The sequence below is a fragment of the Scylla paramamosain genome, chromosome 12, assembly GCF_035594125.1.
Source record: "Scylla paramamosain isolate STU-SP2022 chromosome 12, ASM3559412v1, whole genome shotgun sequence".
NCBI classification, from domain to species: Eukaryota; Metazoa; Arthropoda; class Malacostraca; order Decapoda; family Portunidae; genus Scylla; species Scylla paramamosain.
In genome coordinates, this window is record NC_087162.1 from 5,907,782 (window position 1) to 5,923,685 (window position 15,904).

At 37.7% G+C, this 15,904-nt stretch overlaps 2 protein-coding genes across 8 annotated transcripts; one reads left to right on the forward strand and one right to left on the reverse strand.

The window, feature by feature from the left end:
• Positions 1–425: 425 nt before the first annotated feature.
• On the reverse strand, positions 426–8,204 carry LOC135105608 (uncharacterized). The gene is made up of 5 exons (XM_064013891.1): positions 8,167–8,204; positions 7,896–8,012; positions 4,890–4,955; positions 3,992–4,128; positions 426–716 (listed from the first exon to the last, which is right to left on the reverse strand). The coding sequence occupies exons 2-5, from the start codon at positions 7,951–7,953 to the stop codon at positions 426–428; spliced, it is 552 nt and encodes a 183-aa protein (XP_063869961.1). The 5' UTR covers positions 7,954–8,012; positions 8,167–8,204.
• LOC135105605 (DNA fragmentation factor subunit beta-like) lies at positions 7,889–13,993 on the forward strand. Of its 7 annotated transcripts, none has more exons than XM_064013866.1 (6): positions 7,889–8,021; positions 9,849–10,006; positions 10,100–10,415; positions 10,624–10,795; positions 11,520–11,702; positions 12,099–13,993. In XM_064013866.1, the coding sequence occupies exons 2-6, from the start codon at positions 9,899–9,901 to the stop codon at positions 12,475–12,477; spliced, it is 1,158 nt and encodes a 385-aa protein (XP_063869936.1). In that variant the 5' UTR covers positions 7,889–8,021; positions 9,849–9,898; the 3' UTR covers positions 12,478–13,993. The 7 variants fall into 7 exon arrangements, with proteins under 7 accessions (XP_063869936.1, XP_063869941.1, XP_063869935.1 ...); XM_064013865.1 differs by lacking the exon at positions 7,889–8,021 and adding an exon at positions 8,996–9,223; XM_064013870.1 differs by lacking the exon at positions 7,889–8,021 and adding an exon at positions 9,139–9,223 and having other exon boundaries at positions 9,863–10,006.
• The last annotated feature ends 1,911 nt before the right edge of the window (positions 13,994–15,904 follow it).

A 15,904-nucleotide genomic window follows, 5' to 3' on the forward strand; every position in this document is an offset into this window, starting at 1 on the left:
ATAATAGTGTGTGTGTGTGTGTGTGTGTACACATGCATGCATGTAAGAACACTTGTTACTCATTCCTATTCTTCCAATTCCACTGACAACAAACATACAAAACTAAGTTGCTTTTACATTAAACCAATGCACAATCAGTTCCTTTCATAGTTACAAGAATTATATGAGTGCAGTTCTTTAAATCCTTCTGAACTTCATACAATTCTCTATCTCTGTTATAAAAATCTTGTTTTCCTAACAAGTCTTTGATAAAACAACAGGACATAGTTTACACTCACATTCTCAATAAAATACCTGAATACAAAGACCTGATCAAACAACTTGAACTTTAAAATCTAACATCTGCAATTCAGTATCTGGATTCAATGAGGATGCAAGTCTTATTCACTAGTCATAAAAGAAAATATTTGGACAACTTCTATCATTTACATTTTCTTTCTGAAGGCAGGACCACCACGCTCAAGCTGAGGGAACTCAGTAGGTGAGGCAACATTAGGTGGTGGGCAGAAGTATGGGTCTGGGCACCATGGCTCCCACAGACCATTTCCACCATTATTGTCCTTGGTTGAACTAGCACCACCTCCATGTACTACATTCAGTGGTGCCTTTTCAGGAAGGTCAGTAGTGGTGGGAGCAGTGGCATAAGCAGCAGTAGTGGTGGTGTGTTGTGTAAATGACAACAATGTATCTGACTGACCCTCCTTGGCATCCAGCATCTAAAACATGATTTTCATACTTCTAGCCAAAATATTCCTTCTACTTCTGTATTAAACCAAACTGACTTTAAACTATCAGTCAATTGTGTAAGAAACCACTTCTATTCATGAAAACAATACAATTAAATGTCAGTCTAAAGGTGGCATGAAGAAGTCATTTCTTTCCATGTTTCAATGTGTCATATGTAAGCATCTTATAAAAGAGGACAAAGCTTGTCAGGAACAAAATTTGCAGAGAGAGAGAGAGAGAGAGAGAGAGAGAGAGAGAGAGAGAGAGAGAGAGAGAGAGAGAGAGAGAGAGAGAGAGAGAGAGAGAGAGAGAGAGAGAGAGAGAGAGAGAGAGAGAGAGAGAGAGAAAATTAAAAATGAAGAGCAAAATATCCAATCATGCAAGTAGCTTCTATAATCTGGACTAAGAATTATAGGTGTTTGTGTACCATTTCCCTTCAGTTCCCATAACATGATGAAAAAATTTAAAATAAAAATGGTAGTTTACAAAATTTTTTTTTTTTTTTATGTAGGAAGGATACTGGCCAAGGGCAACAAAAATCTAATAAAAAAAAAATGCCCACTGAAATGCCAGTCCCATAAAAGGGTCAAAGCAGTGGTCAAAAATTGGTGGATAAGTGTCTTGAAACCTCCCTCTTGAAGGAATTCAAGTCATAGGAAGGTGGAAATACAGAAGAAGGCAGGGAGTTCCAGAGTTTACCAGAGAAAGGGATGAATGATTGAGAATACTGGTTAACTCTTGCATTAGAGAGGTGGACAGAATAGGGGTGAGAGAAAGAAGAAAGTCTTGTGCAGCGAGGCCACGGAAGGAGGGGAGGCATGCAGTTAGCAAGATCAGAAGAGCAGTTGGCATGAAAATAGCGGTAGAAGACAGCTAGATATGCAACATTGCGGCGGTGAGAGAGGGGCTGAAGACAGTCAGTTAGAGGAGAGGAGTTGATGAGACGAAAAGCTTTTGATTCCACCCTGTCTAGAAGAGCAGTATGAGTGGAACCCCCCCAGACATGTGAAGCATACTCCATACATGGACGGATAAGGCCCTTGTACAGAGTTAGCAGCTGAAGGGGTGAGAAAAACTGGCGGAGACGTCTCAGAACACCTAACTTCATAGAAGCTGTTTTAGCTAGAGATGAGATGTGAAGTTTCCAGTTCAGATTATAAGTAAAGGACAGACCAAGGATGTTCAGTGTAGAAGAGGGGGACAGTTGAGTGTCATTGAAGAAGAGGGGATAGTTGTCTGGAAGATTGTGTCGAGTTGATAGATGGAGGAATTGAGTTTTTGAGGCATTGAACAATACCAAGTTTGCTCTGCCCCAATCAGAAATTTTAGAAAGATCAGAAGTCAGGCGTTCTGTGGCTTCCCTGCGTGATATGTTTACCTCCTGAAGGGTTGGACGTCTATGAAAAGACGTGGAAAAGTGCAGGGTGGTATCATCAGCATAGGAGTGGATAGGACAAGAAGTTTGGTTTAGAAGATCATTAATGAATAATAAGAAGAGAGTGGGTGACAGGACAGAACCCTGAGGAACACCACTGTTAATAGATTTAGGAGAAGAACAGTGACCGTCTACCACAGCAGCAATAGAACGGTCAGAAAGGAAACTTGAGATGAAGTTACAGAGAGAAGGATAGAAACCATGGGAGGGTAGTTTTGAAATCAAAGCTTTGTGCCAGACTCTATCAAAGGCTTTTGATATGTCCAAGGCAACAGCAAAAGTTTCACCAAAGTCTCTAAAAGAGGATGACCAAGACTCAGTAAGGAAAGCCAGATCACCAGTAGAGCGGCCTTGACGGAACCCATACTGGCGATCAGATAGAAGGTTGTGAAGTGACAGATGTTTAAGAATCTTCCTGTTGAGGATAGATTCAAAAACTTTAGATAAGCAGGAAATTAAAGCAATAGGACGGTAGTTTGAGGGATTAGAGCGGTCACCCTTTTTAGGAACAGGTTGAATGTAGGCAAACTTCCAGCAAGAAGGAAAGGTAGATGTTGACAGACAGAGCTGAAAGAGTTTGACTAGGCAAGGTGCAAGCACGGAGGCACAGTTTCGGAGAACAATAGGAGGGACCCCATCAGGTCCATAAGCCTTCCGAGGGTTTAGACCAGCGAGGGCATGGAAAACATCATTACGAAGAATTTTAATATGTGGCATGAAGTAGTCAGAGGGTGGAGGAGAGGGAGGAACAAGCCCAGAATCCTCCAAGGTAGAGTTTTTAGCAAAGGTTTGAGCAAAGAGTTCAGCTTTAGAAATAGATGTGATAGCAGTGGTGCCATCTGGTTGAAGTTGAGGAGGGAAAGAAGAAGAAGCAAAGTTATTGGAGATATTTTTGGCTAGATGCCAGAAATCACGAGGGGAGTTAGATCTTGAAAGGTTTTGACATTTTCTGTTAATGAAGGAGTTTTTGGCTAGTTGGAGAACAGACTTGGCATAGTTCTGGGCAGAAATATAAAGTGCATGAGATTCTGGTGATGGAAGGCTTAAGTACCTTTTGTGGGCCACCTCTCTATCATGTATAGCAAGAGAACAAGCTGTGTTAAACCAAGGTTTAGAAGGTTTAGGATGAGAAAAAGAGTGAGGAATGTACGCCTCCATGCCAGACACTATCACCTCTGTTATGCGCTCAGCACACAAAGACGGGTCTCTGACACGGAAGCAGTAGTCATTCCAAGGAAAATCAGCAAAATACCTCCTCAGGTCCCCCCAACTAGCAGAGGCAAAACGCCAGAGGCACCTTCGCTTAGGGGGATCCTGAGGAGGAATTGGAGTGATAGGACAAGATAAAGATATGAGATTGTGATCGGAGGAGCCCAACGGAGAAGAAAGGGTGACAGCATAAGCAGAAGGATTAGAGGTCAGGAAAAGGTCAAGAATGTTGGGCGTATCTCCAAGACGGTCAGGAATACGAGTAGGGTGTTGCACCAATTGCTCTAGGTCATGGAGGATAGCAAAGTTGTAGGCTAGTTCACCAGGATGGTCAGTGAAGGGAGAGGAAAGCCAAAGCTGGTGGTGAACATTGAAGTCTCCAAGAATGGAGATCTCTGCAAAAGGGAAGAGGGTCAGAATGTGCTCCACTTTGGAAGTTAAGTAGTCAAAGAATTTCTTATAGTCAGAGGAGTTAGGAGAGAGGTATACAGCACAGATAAATTTAGTATGAGAATGACTCTGTAGTAGTAGCCAGATGGTGGAAAACTCGGAAGATTCAAGAGTGTGGGCACGAGAGCAGGTTAAGTCATTGCGCACATAAACGCACATAAACGCAGTTACCTGCTGCATCTGGTAAGCTACAGGTGCATTGGAGAGGTACCGCCAGGAGTGATGCACAGCACACTCCCCTGGAATGGCTGGTGGAGCGCCTGGCAGCCCTCCCTCCACACTCACAGGCTTGTAGTGGTGAGCTACACCTGTTTTGGGGCAAGACAACTTTCTGAGACATTACTCATGGTGAAGTAGTAGTAAATATTTGCTCATGTTGAACTTCAAATACTATTCTCAAAAATACATCCTATAAATGAACATTTTTAACTTCTTTCACTTCTAGTGACTTCCAAGTCACTGATGATTTTTTTATTATTATACATATTCACCCATCTCACAGCCAAAAAAAAAAAAAAGTCCTCAGCGAAGTAGTTGGGTCACAAAAACACAGTGGTGTGTATCTATCATAAGTTGTTCATTCCTGAGATGTTAATTTTTATCAAATTTACTGTTAAGGTAGGTTAGGTTGGGTTTAGTTAGGTAGATTAAGTTAGGTTTAGTTAGGTTAGGTTAGGTGTAATTAGGTTAGGTTAATTTTCTTTTATGAATTTCTGCTTGTTTATGTGTGTGTGTGAAGGGGGGATATACAAGAAAAATTATTTGCGATGAAAACAGTTACTAAGATTCATTCAAAGCACATCAAAATCTACCAGAAAAATGTTGTCTAGTCTGAAAATGTTAGACGGGTGAAAAATATAAATTTACCGATTTACTTTTCAATATACAAAACTTTATCCTCAGTCATGGCTCATATTTAACCCCCTCTACAGCTGTTACCTACCCTTGACAATTCTCAAGCCCACATGAAGCACTTCTGTTTTTACCTATATATGCACAAAAATAAATACCTAAAACACACACACACACACACACACACACACACACACACACACACACTGCTGCTTACCAGGTTTAGGTTGATTAGAGGCTTGTTGAAGTATTGCGCCACGACCCAATCCACTTCTTTTATCTCCTGTTTGGAAAAAAAAAAAAAAAAAAATACGCCAAATGTAAATATCAATAAAACTGAGAGGAAATTTAGACCAAAGGTAAATATCACTAACGCAGCTAAAGATAATGTTGCATCAATGCCACCAGACATCATGGTAAGCATTCCTGAATACTCGTGTAGTAGATACATCATGTTCATGCTAACATGATCTGCGCGTGCATACCAATGAAAAGGACTATGGTGGTCCAATTATCTTCACGCCACTATGTTAGAAATATGCAGGCAATACCAAATGATATCACGAAATCGGAAGTTTTGTTTCAAAATGACACAAGCATCATATAATGCGGTGTCTATAATGGGTATCTAAGTACATTTGACGGTCCAGAAAAGGTATTGAAAAGGTATGTCAAGGAAGAGAAATGCGCCTACATTGTACCTCAAACACCTCCATACATCCCTATCCTTTCGTTATTAGTGCAGCTTCACAATATCTGGACATGTATGATTATCGTTGGTGTTTGTTAGGCATGGAATGGAGCACAGGATACACTCACGTTGGTGCTTGCGAAGGCTTCCATGAGGTGATATTTACCCAGCGTCTGTTTATAACTACATCATGTACAGCTGGTGTAGCCTTACACTGGGTATTTTAAATATCATGCATGGGGATCACAACTGATACACAAGTGGTAGGTTGGCTTTACATTACTATCAGTGTCCTGTTCAAGAGGTAACCAGGATTAAATAAAGAAAATTACCCTGCCACTCACCACTACTCATAGCCGCCATTCTCGCCGGCCGTCGAATGAACCGCAACCCCGAGTCACCGAGTCCAGGGCAGGGATGCGGAAAAAACTTTTTTTTTTCACTGAATAAATATGCATGTAATACTTTATCCTCTAATTCAAAATGAAGTTGTGCACGATGTATGTGATACTGTAAGTAATAATCCATTAAACAAAAAAGTCAAACAAAAAAAAGACGAGCAAAGTCCATAACAGGGACCATCTTCACAAACGGGAAGGTGGTGAGGTTAGAACGGCTGGTCAGCAATGACTGTTTTCGTCTACTATATATTTTTTCGTCTACTATAATTTGATGACCACTAACCATATTTTAGTCAGTGGAGACAATCCTTCTTTCCTAAAATTCCTTAGTGAATAAGTCCCTGCGGATTGGAGAAAACCGCGATTTTACTCATCTCTCCCTGCCGCAAGGCATATTACGGCAAGACGGTTCAGTAGTTGTTTTGTATCATTGTTTTGGGGGGACCGGTCATATAGTGTTATACTTGAAAATACCCCGCCGCAAAGAAAAATACGATGCTGTGATAATATTACAAGGTAGCCTAATATTAGCTTTGACACTGCTTGCACGGCAAGCCGTTTTGGGCTTTTATGGCACGAGGTGGTCTGAAAATTATTAGCTTTGGTTCTGGGAGGTTGATGCGTTTCATCCTAACTAGCCAATAATCACCATCTGTTATATTATAATCCGAGCATAAATTGTTGTTTTCTGAGCTTGTGGTCATAATCATTCCAACAAGTTTCCACACTACGTATTCTTTTGAGACGATTAGCTGATATCCTGTACCCTATGAAACCCTACCACACCCATGCCCTTGGATGGGGCTTTTATGATAAAACGATATATATATATATATATATATATATATATATATATATATATATATATATATATATATATATATATATATATATATATATATATATATATATATATATATATATATATATATATATATATATATATATATATATATATATATATATATAATTATTGAAATCTACTGAATGGCTGAATAGTGAGAACACTTAAGTTTTAATTTAGTAATGGGTCACTCAAGGTTAACTAAAATATATTTTGACATTCCCTGAAAATAAGAATGTTAAAAATCAAAAGAACTCACGATTTGGTTTTGTATCACTTCCTGGAATTGGTCGCTGTCGCTGTTTTGTTTTGAAGGGTCTGAGAGTCAACCCTTCATATATGATGATGCAGCAAAAATTTTTGGTGTGACCTATGCGTAGAGGCTCATACCACTACTACAGCTTCCCAGTGCATATAGACAATCTTCAGCCACCAAGAAAATTATCTGAAAAATGGATGAAAGGATTAATGCATGCATTTTATTTTATTCATTTATCTATTTATTTTTATTTATTTTATTTATTTATTTATTTATTTTATCTATTTTTTATTTATTTTTATTTTATTTATTTATTTATTATTTATTTATTTATTTATTTTATTTATTTATTTTTTTTTTTGGGGGGGTGCAGGGTGGGGGAACTGTTTTTGGAACCAACAGATGGGAGAGATACAGAGAGATACAGCCTTTGTATTCCTAATTTTCTGAGCTGCTGGAAGGGCCTCACCATCTTACAGCAGAAATGTTCAGTGCATATTTGTATAAGTAAAAAAAAAAAAAAAAAATGCATAATTACTTAAGCAGTGTGTGCTTTATTAACCAAAAACTATTGATAAAATATCATCCCCACAGCAGATGTTTACACTAACCATAAATGTGATTGTCAACAATAATATACATTATTCCAAAACACATTACCATTCCTTTTTCCACTGATCATCCACATAAATAAATACCTTTCATCCATGAATCTTCATTATTTTCACACACCCTGGATGACAGACTGCACATCTCTCATGCATTCCATCATTTTACTATCTTGCAGATTTCCTGTATTTCCAAAATATCTGACTTTTCCACTCCAAAATTTAATATCACTTTTGTTCAATGCGCAACAATTGTCATTAAATTCAGAACAATTATCTTATTGATATCTAGAGATGCAACATTCATGCAATCTAAGCTGTTCTCCTCCAGTATGAGGAGTTTTATTTTACCACCTTATCAGTATTTATCTGATATTCATCAGTATTCAATCATTCATAACCTATCTGCTTATCTCTCACCTGCCATTTGTTCATGATACTTATACTGCACAGTGAGTGGAGGGTTTATGATGAACATTGTCACACTCTTGAAGTGGAGGAACAAAGGTGACAAATACACAAATGCCTGCAAACAATCTGAAAAAGGTAAGTTCACAATTTTTAACATGGACACCAGTGATGGATATCTGATCTTAATCACTCAACTATATTCAACAAGCTTTATAAAACAGATAAATGTATGGCTAAGGATGGCATGAGCCAATATAATGTGTTATAATAAATAAGAGACCATATCCAGTAATTTGGTACAAGGTAGTTTGGTTTAGATTAGTTAGCTAATAAGGTGGCGTCCAATCACTCTTTTACACAGGTTGGAATCAAAAGCTTTTCATCTCAACTGTAACTTATTGTATTCAGCCTTTTTCTCATTGCCGCAATGTTGCATCTCTTGCTATCTTCTATTTTTTTTTTTTTTTCTTTTTTATGTTAACTGTTTCTGATTTTGCTAATTGCGTGCCTTCCCTCCTCCAGCGGTCTCCCTGCACATGACTCTTCTTTCTCTCACCACTATTCTGTCCACCTCTCTAATGCAAGAGTTAACCTGCATTCTCAATCATTCATTCCTTTCTCTGTTAAACTCTGGAACTCCCTACATGCTGTATATCACCTTCCTATGACTTGAACTCATTCAAGAAGGAAGTTTCAAGGCAATTGTCCTTCAATTTCTGGCCACCGCTTCGGACCCTATTCGAGGACCAGCCTTTTTTTTTTTAAGATTTTTGTTGTATTTAGCAGCTGTCCCTCCTACATAAAAAATAAAAAAAGTGCGAGTACTTCCTGCGTGCAAGCCCTCTCGAAAAAAAAATAACGTTGTACGCTTATACATGTTTTTGGAACAGCCACGTAGTGTTATGAAGTCTTCTTACAACTTCCACATTCGCTCTACAAATTCAGCGAGTGAAAATAATGGTTGACCAACAAGCCTGCCTGACATCTCGGACTGCCGAGATTACATGAAAAACAGCGCGCAATTGGCAATCAGCTGATGCAATGTTACCAACTACAAACAGTAAGATCTCAAATTCCACTTGTCACTCATTATTCTTAATGTGCAGTTAACTGGAAAGTTAAATCATCAAAATACCTGGCAAGATTATTTCAATACATAACATACAGACTAAGTGACAAACAAACTGCGTAACAAAATATAAAGATCATGATGAGATGCACCTTATTTTCATGCTTCCGGATGTTGGTAACAATGCATTTGTCTACTCACCAAAGTTTTGTTTGTTTTAAAGTTTTCAGCAGTGAAGGCAAACACAACGTAATTCCATTCAAAGTCAGTACGTATAAATAATAATAATGGTATAAACTAAGGTAAAGCAGACAACCAATAATAGCAAATTGTATATCCAGCCGAAGCATAATATTGAAAAGAGGTGGGTAGCCTGACTGAACTGTCAAAGCTCTACACAATTCAAAGTTAAGCCAAGATCGAAAAATAAAGTAATAATAATAACAGTAGTCGCATATTTCCGAGAGAGAGAGAGAGAGAGAGAGAGAGAGAGAGAGAGAGAGAGAGAGAGAGAGAGAGAGAGAGAGAATATGTGAAGACTACCGGATTATTGAAATGGTAATTAGTATATCTATATATTTTTTCTCTCTCTTTCTTCCTAAGACAAAGCTGGATCAATCATGTAAAAATTATACTAGTTTGGGTCCTGACTGGTAGATATTTCACTAACTCACAGACAAATAAAAATAAATAAATAAATAAACTGAATCCAAAGTTGTGGTTTATATTCATCAGTAAAACAAAAGAATAAAAAAATGGTGCTCATCTGCCCAAAGCCAAGACAACAAGCCCTAGGTTCCCTCCCCACTCTGACCAAACAACTATACAGAGGACTGATTCACAAGGAAGGAGGAACACACTGGTACTGACATGTATTGTTGTGGCTTCCTCAGGTTGTCTCTTTCAGAAAACGCAATAACAGTTAACAGCAACAGGTGGAGTCATGACACGGCACTTTGTTGCTATCGGCCCAGCCCAGAGAAAATGTGGTGTTGTAGCAGCAAATTATAGAGAATTCTTAAAAAAATGCAGAAAAAAATTTAATTTAAAGGTAAGTAGTTTTTATGTAAAATACATTAACAATAAATTTCTTTCTATGCTTTAAATAGACCTCCATTGCAGTAAATTATCATTCTCTTTACAGAAACATGAAGCAATCATTGTCACACTTGACGACAGGACAGAAGTTGATAAAGAATACTTTAGAGTTCTTGTAAATGGCACAGAATTGTTTATTTCAAAAGCAAAAGACTTTGAAACTGTTGACTACATTCATCAGCTTGCATCCTTCCTCCATGCTTGCCTGGACCGCCAGCCACAGTTACACAACAAAGTTATGAGTTACTTGCAAGAGCCAGTAAGTTCTAAGCAAGCAGCAACACTTTTGGAGGTCATAGCCAAAAATACATACGATTCCATAGCGCAGACTTCAAAAGACAATGATCCTGAGTGGTTTAAAGGTAAGAATGGTAATGAACAAATCTCATAAATTCAATGGTTAATATCCTGATATACATTGATTCCACCACTCCTTCCTATGTCACTCAATCAAGAGCAATGATAGAAGGAATGATGTCAAAATGAAGAGCAACAGTGAGAAGCAACTTTATTAAAATGGCTTTCATTCTATCATATTGGGGACATTAAATGTTAATGTATATATTTCAGGGTTAGACACAAGGTTTAAGACTAAGGAAGCTGTCATGCGCAACAGTGCTGAGACAAGGATGCGAAGTTATCTACAACACACCGAGGGTGAACTGCTTGCCAAGAACCTCCCACCTGACTCCCCACAAAAAAATGCAATTCTCTTTTTTAAGGAAAAATTGCACAAATCTAAGTAAGAAATGCCAACACTTTCATGTGGTTTGTACTGATCCTAGGTGGCTATAGTTTTGACTATGTAATCCTAAGGAAAATTTCATAAGGGAAACTTTTCATCATCTAGGATACAAAATAATAATTTACAGTGAGGTATCCCACTTATAACGTAAGAACTAACACTGCTAGCTTTGGACATAAAACTCTTCCGATGGTGAATGAATTATTTCATCTCCTATTCCAGAAAGTCTGTTATTCTAGAAACAGGCTTGGATATAAAACTCTTCCCATAGTGAATAAGAGTTATTTCATCTGCTATTCCAGAAACGGGCTGCAATTCCAGAAATGGGTACATGCTTAAACACTCCTTGTCTTCACCTTTACCTTTCCTATATTTGACACAAAGAAATATCCAACTCTTATTTAGCTCAGTAACCTTTACTTTTTAAGCATCTTGCTATTACCACACCAGAATACCTACACTCTTGTTGAATCATATGTAGGCAGTAAATCTCAGGTCTCTGTTGCTTTATATTTGATAAAACAAAATCCCTGCACTATACCACCCTTTATGCTATTAGAGTACACAAGGATGGTGAAACCATACTGTTAATGGAGATCATGTTAATAATCCTGTTCCAAGGTTGATTTGTTACAAGAATAGAAATGGTCAAGATATTAACAAAAAATCATGCAAGAAAAAAGCATTTCAGAAAAATACCTACATGGGCTCCTCCTCACAGGTACAATGCCAGTTACTTTGACCGCTCAGCTGTGTTGGAAACAGAACGTCTGTGTGACTCCCATGGAACATTTGAGTGTGAGGGGCCCTACAACCAACCCAAATGTCCCGGCATTCATTACATCAACCCCTATGCCTCCAGGGAAGCCAGGATTGTCTTCTCCACATGGAATTTTGATCATGTGTAAGATAGATTTCTTAAAATTCATCTTTTCCTTTTACATTTTCATGCTTAAACACATAAAAGGTTTTCTGTACTCTCCATGTCAAGGATGAACAAAAATATTACTGTGAACCTGAGTAAATATCTCAGACAAGGATGACATGATAATGATAATGGTTTAAGTCACACAAGTCATTCTCTATATACTTGTTGATATGCAAGAACCCCTTCAAGTTATCTCACTTTAAATGTACTTTGTCTCAAATGTGAATAAAGGGTTGATATCCAAGGTGAATCCCTTCAAGTCATCTCATTTTGAATGTGCTTCATTTCAAATGTGAATAAAGTGTTTCAAAGCAATTAAAGGTACAATCCTGTCACATTACATTATGTGATATAACTTTTTTCTTTTTCCAGAATTGAAAAATCCAGAAGCATCATACCAGAATTGAAAGCAGCTCTCTCAGGCCAAAGAGCATCATCTGTAAATCTCCCATATTTTTATGATCTCCTCTTCCTCCACAAGAATCCTTCTAGAGCTGCTCTGAAGACAAATGGTAACTTGAAGCTAGTACACATTGCTTGTCATGTTAAAAAACCACATGAATGTCAATGCAAGTCTGAGAAGATATTCTTAGACCAACGTAATGACATAGATGGGCCGAGTCCACAACAGGATACCAAGCCTAAACAACAGAGGGTAAAGAGGCCACAACCAAACTCATGTACTTCACAAGAAGGAAGCAAGAAATTACACAGGTCTATAGACTGTTGGGTGCAGAATGATAACAGATAAAAAGACATGCAACTCCACTGACTTTTTTTTTTTTTTTTTTTTTATATAGGGACACTGGCCAAGGGCAACCAAAAATCCAATAAAAAAGAAAAAATGCCCACTGAGATGCCAGTCCCATAAAAGGATCCAAAGCAGTAGTCAAAAATTGAAGGATAAGTGTCTTGAAACTTCCCTCTTGAAGGAATTCAAGTCATAGGAAGGTGGAAATACAGAAGCAGACACAGAGTTCCAGAGTTTACCAGAGAAAGGGATGAATGATTGAGAATACTGGTTAACTCTTGCATTAGAGAGGTGGACAGAATAGGGGTGAGAGAATGAAGAAAGTCTTATGCAGCAAGGCCGCAGGAGGAGGGGAGGTATGCAGTTAATAAGATCAGAAGAGCAGTTAGCATGAAAATAGTGGTAGAAGACAGCTTGAGATGCAACATTGCAGCAATGAGAGAGAGGCTGAAGACAGTCAGTTAGAGGAGAAGAGTTGATGAGATGAAAAGCTTTTGATTCCACCCTGTCTACAAGAGCGGTATGAGTGGAACCCCCCAGACATGTGAAGCATAGTCCATACATGGACAGATAAGGCCTTTGTACAGAGTTAGCAGCTGGGGGAGTGACAAAAAAATGGCAGACATCTCAGAATGCCTAACTTCATAGAAGCTGTCTAAGCTAGAGATGAGATGTGAAGTTTCCAGTTCAGATTATAAGAAAAGGACAGACTGAGGATGTTCAGTGTAGAAGAGGGGGGACAGTTGTGTCATTGCTAGACCATGACACAGTAAGTTCTTAATTAGGTTAAGGCTGTACCCCCAAAAATATACCTGATAACCACATTTATCACCACACAAAAAATACAAGAATGCATTTCATATGTATGCTGAGAAAAAGATGTACAGAATTTTCATCTCATCCCCATGCTCTACATGATTGGTATGTAATTATCTATTCTATTTCTATCACTGTACTCTTATAAATTGCATTCATATAGTACATGCAACCTTAAAATTCCTACATAATCAGTTTCTACCAGCTACTCATCATTAATCCCTTCACGGGCAGGGCAGATGTATGTACGACCAAATAAAAAATCACCTATACTGTATATATCCTACTGATCTTCAGTTATATATCTGTATATAGTCCCCCACATATAAGCATTGTAAACTGATGTCTATAAATAGCCTCTGCTATGAAGAAACTTGATGTCTACACATGAAAAGACTTAGCAAAATCATGCACAGTTCCAGTGTGTCTGAATAAGCCTGAAATGTGATGACAAACAAGCTTACTTTCAAAACATCCATATAAAGATCCTATGCCAAGGTGGTTTAAAAATACATTCAAGTGGGTGTCAGAGTGGGTGACTTCTTAAAATTCTTGCAAGGCATATTCTTGAAAATTCAGTTCATGATCTTTGATTAGCATATCTTCCATATGACCATTAAGACCTGTTCACATGATAGGGAAGTGCCTAACAGGAAACAATGTTACCAAAACATATTCTAAAATATAGCAATTCCTCCTATATCTGTATGTTCAATAACCAAACTGGTCATTATCCAGACATACACACACTTGTGTGATGCAGCAGTGTAGTGGTGCAGAGCTGCCAAAGCAGACACCTCTTATTTCTTTGAGTGTTTTCACAAAGAGGCAGTGCCACTGCAGCCACACTACAATAGTGCTGTTGCAGTGTTACATCAGCTATAGTAAGACCCCTCCTTTGTCTGTGCTTTCACATTGTAGCAGCCTTTCTCTCTGGGCAATGCTCATCAGGCACTGATAATGTGGAGAGGCCTTCAGGTTCCTTCTACACCATCTATTTCTTACAAAGCAACAGTATACATACTGAAATAAATTGAGTTGCCTCACTGCAGTCCTTCATATTATATATATATATATATATATATATATATATATATATATATATATATATATATATATATATATATATATATATATATATATATATATATATATATATATAGTCAAGGGAGTGTGTGATATGCCAAACGTGGACATGACAGATTGCCATTTAACAAAGATGTATACAGTTTGTTTAACTGACTAGGTCTGTCAGGAGTGCCATGATGGCCAGTTCAATATGACCATGCCATGTGAAGATTTACATAATCTTCTGTCAACTGTAGTTTATGGTACAATACCACAAAGCCAAGCTGATAATCCAAATAATGAAATGGTAGCTTTAATCCATTAATCATTATTTATGCATATATCCTGCAGTAACAGTTTTTACAATCACTTCTGAATGGTGTTCCAACAATGCACAAGTACTCTTAATTCAGTGTTGCTAAGTTACACTTTTACTGTATAATTGATAGTTGTCAATAACCAAGTGATATATCCTATTCCATTGGGTAATAAGTATACCTGTGATTCATCACTTCTTTGGGGATCTGAAAACCTTAGTGCTTCACAGTAAGACAAATATTTGTCTTACCATGTTCCTACACAATAAATAGGTAATTATTAATTACAGATAATACATAATAGATTTTTATTATATCTAAGATGACTTTAATCTTATTCAACTCTGAAACTAGCAAATACATCCAAACAAAATAAACAAGAAAATAAGGGAAACTGCAAGAAGCTATAAGATTTCTGTGGGGCAGTCCATGTATGAAAAGCATGTGCCAACATCAAAACTAGTGAAAAATCACTACCACTTATTCTGACAAAGAAAACCTACCATGAACAGGAATTGGATAAGTTACTCTACATGACAGCTTTGTTACTGGCACACTACCTTGCCAACATGTGTTCCTTAATCTAAAGTTCTCACAATCAAGTCTTCTGTCAAGTCCAGACAGTCTGAGGTTGTCTGTCCTTAAGAAAAAGCCAATCTACATTGCATATGAACAAAACTTAGGATCCTAGGTAACCTGCAATAAGTGATATCATACAATTCTAATATGTTAGAAGTGTAACACTAAACATTCTGTATAAGATGTACAGTTCAGCATGCTACTGGGATATGTCAACACCCATTTTAACAAGTATTTACATAATAAAAAAAAATGCTTAAATAATATCACTCTCCACACAACCATAGCAACAGACAATATCCTTAAAATAATCTTAACTAAAGTAATGCAAAAATACTGAAGTAATGAAAAATAGAACAAAGTGGTCTGCAACTGATGAGTGAGTGAGTGAGTGAAGGAATGTGAGTGAAGGAATGTGAGTGAAGGAAGGAATGAGTGAAAGTGAGTGAGTGAAAGTGAGTGAATAAATGAGTGTGAGTGAAAATGTGAGTGAAGGAGTGTGTGATTGTATATACACGTGTGTGTGTGTGTGTGTGTGTGTCTGTCTGTGTGTGTGTGTGTGTGTCTGTATCTGTCTGTGTGTGTGTCTGTATCTGTCTGTGTGTGTGTGTCTGTATCTGTCTGTGTGTGTGTCTGTATCTGTTTGT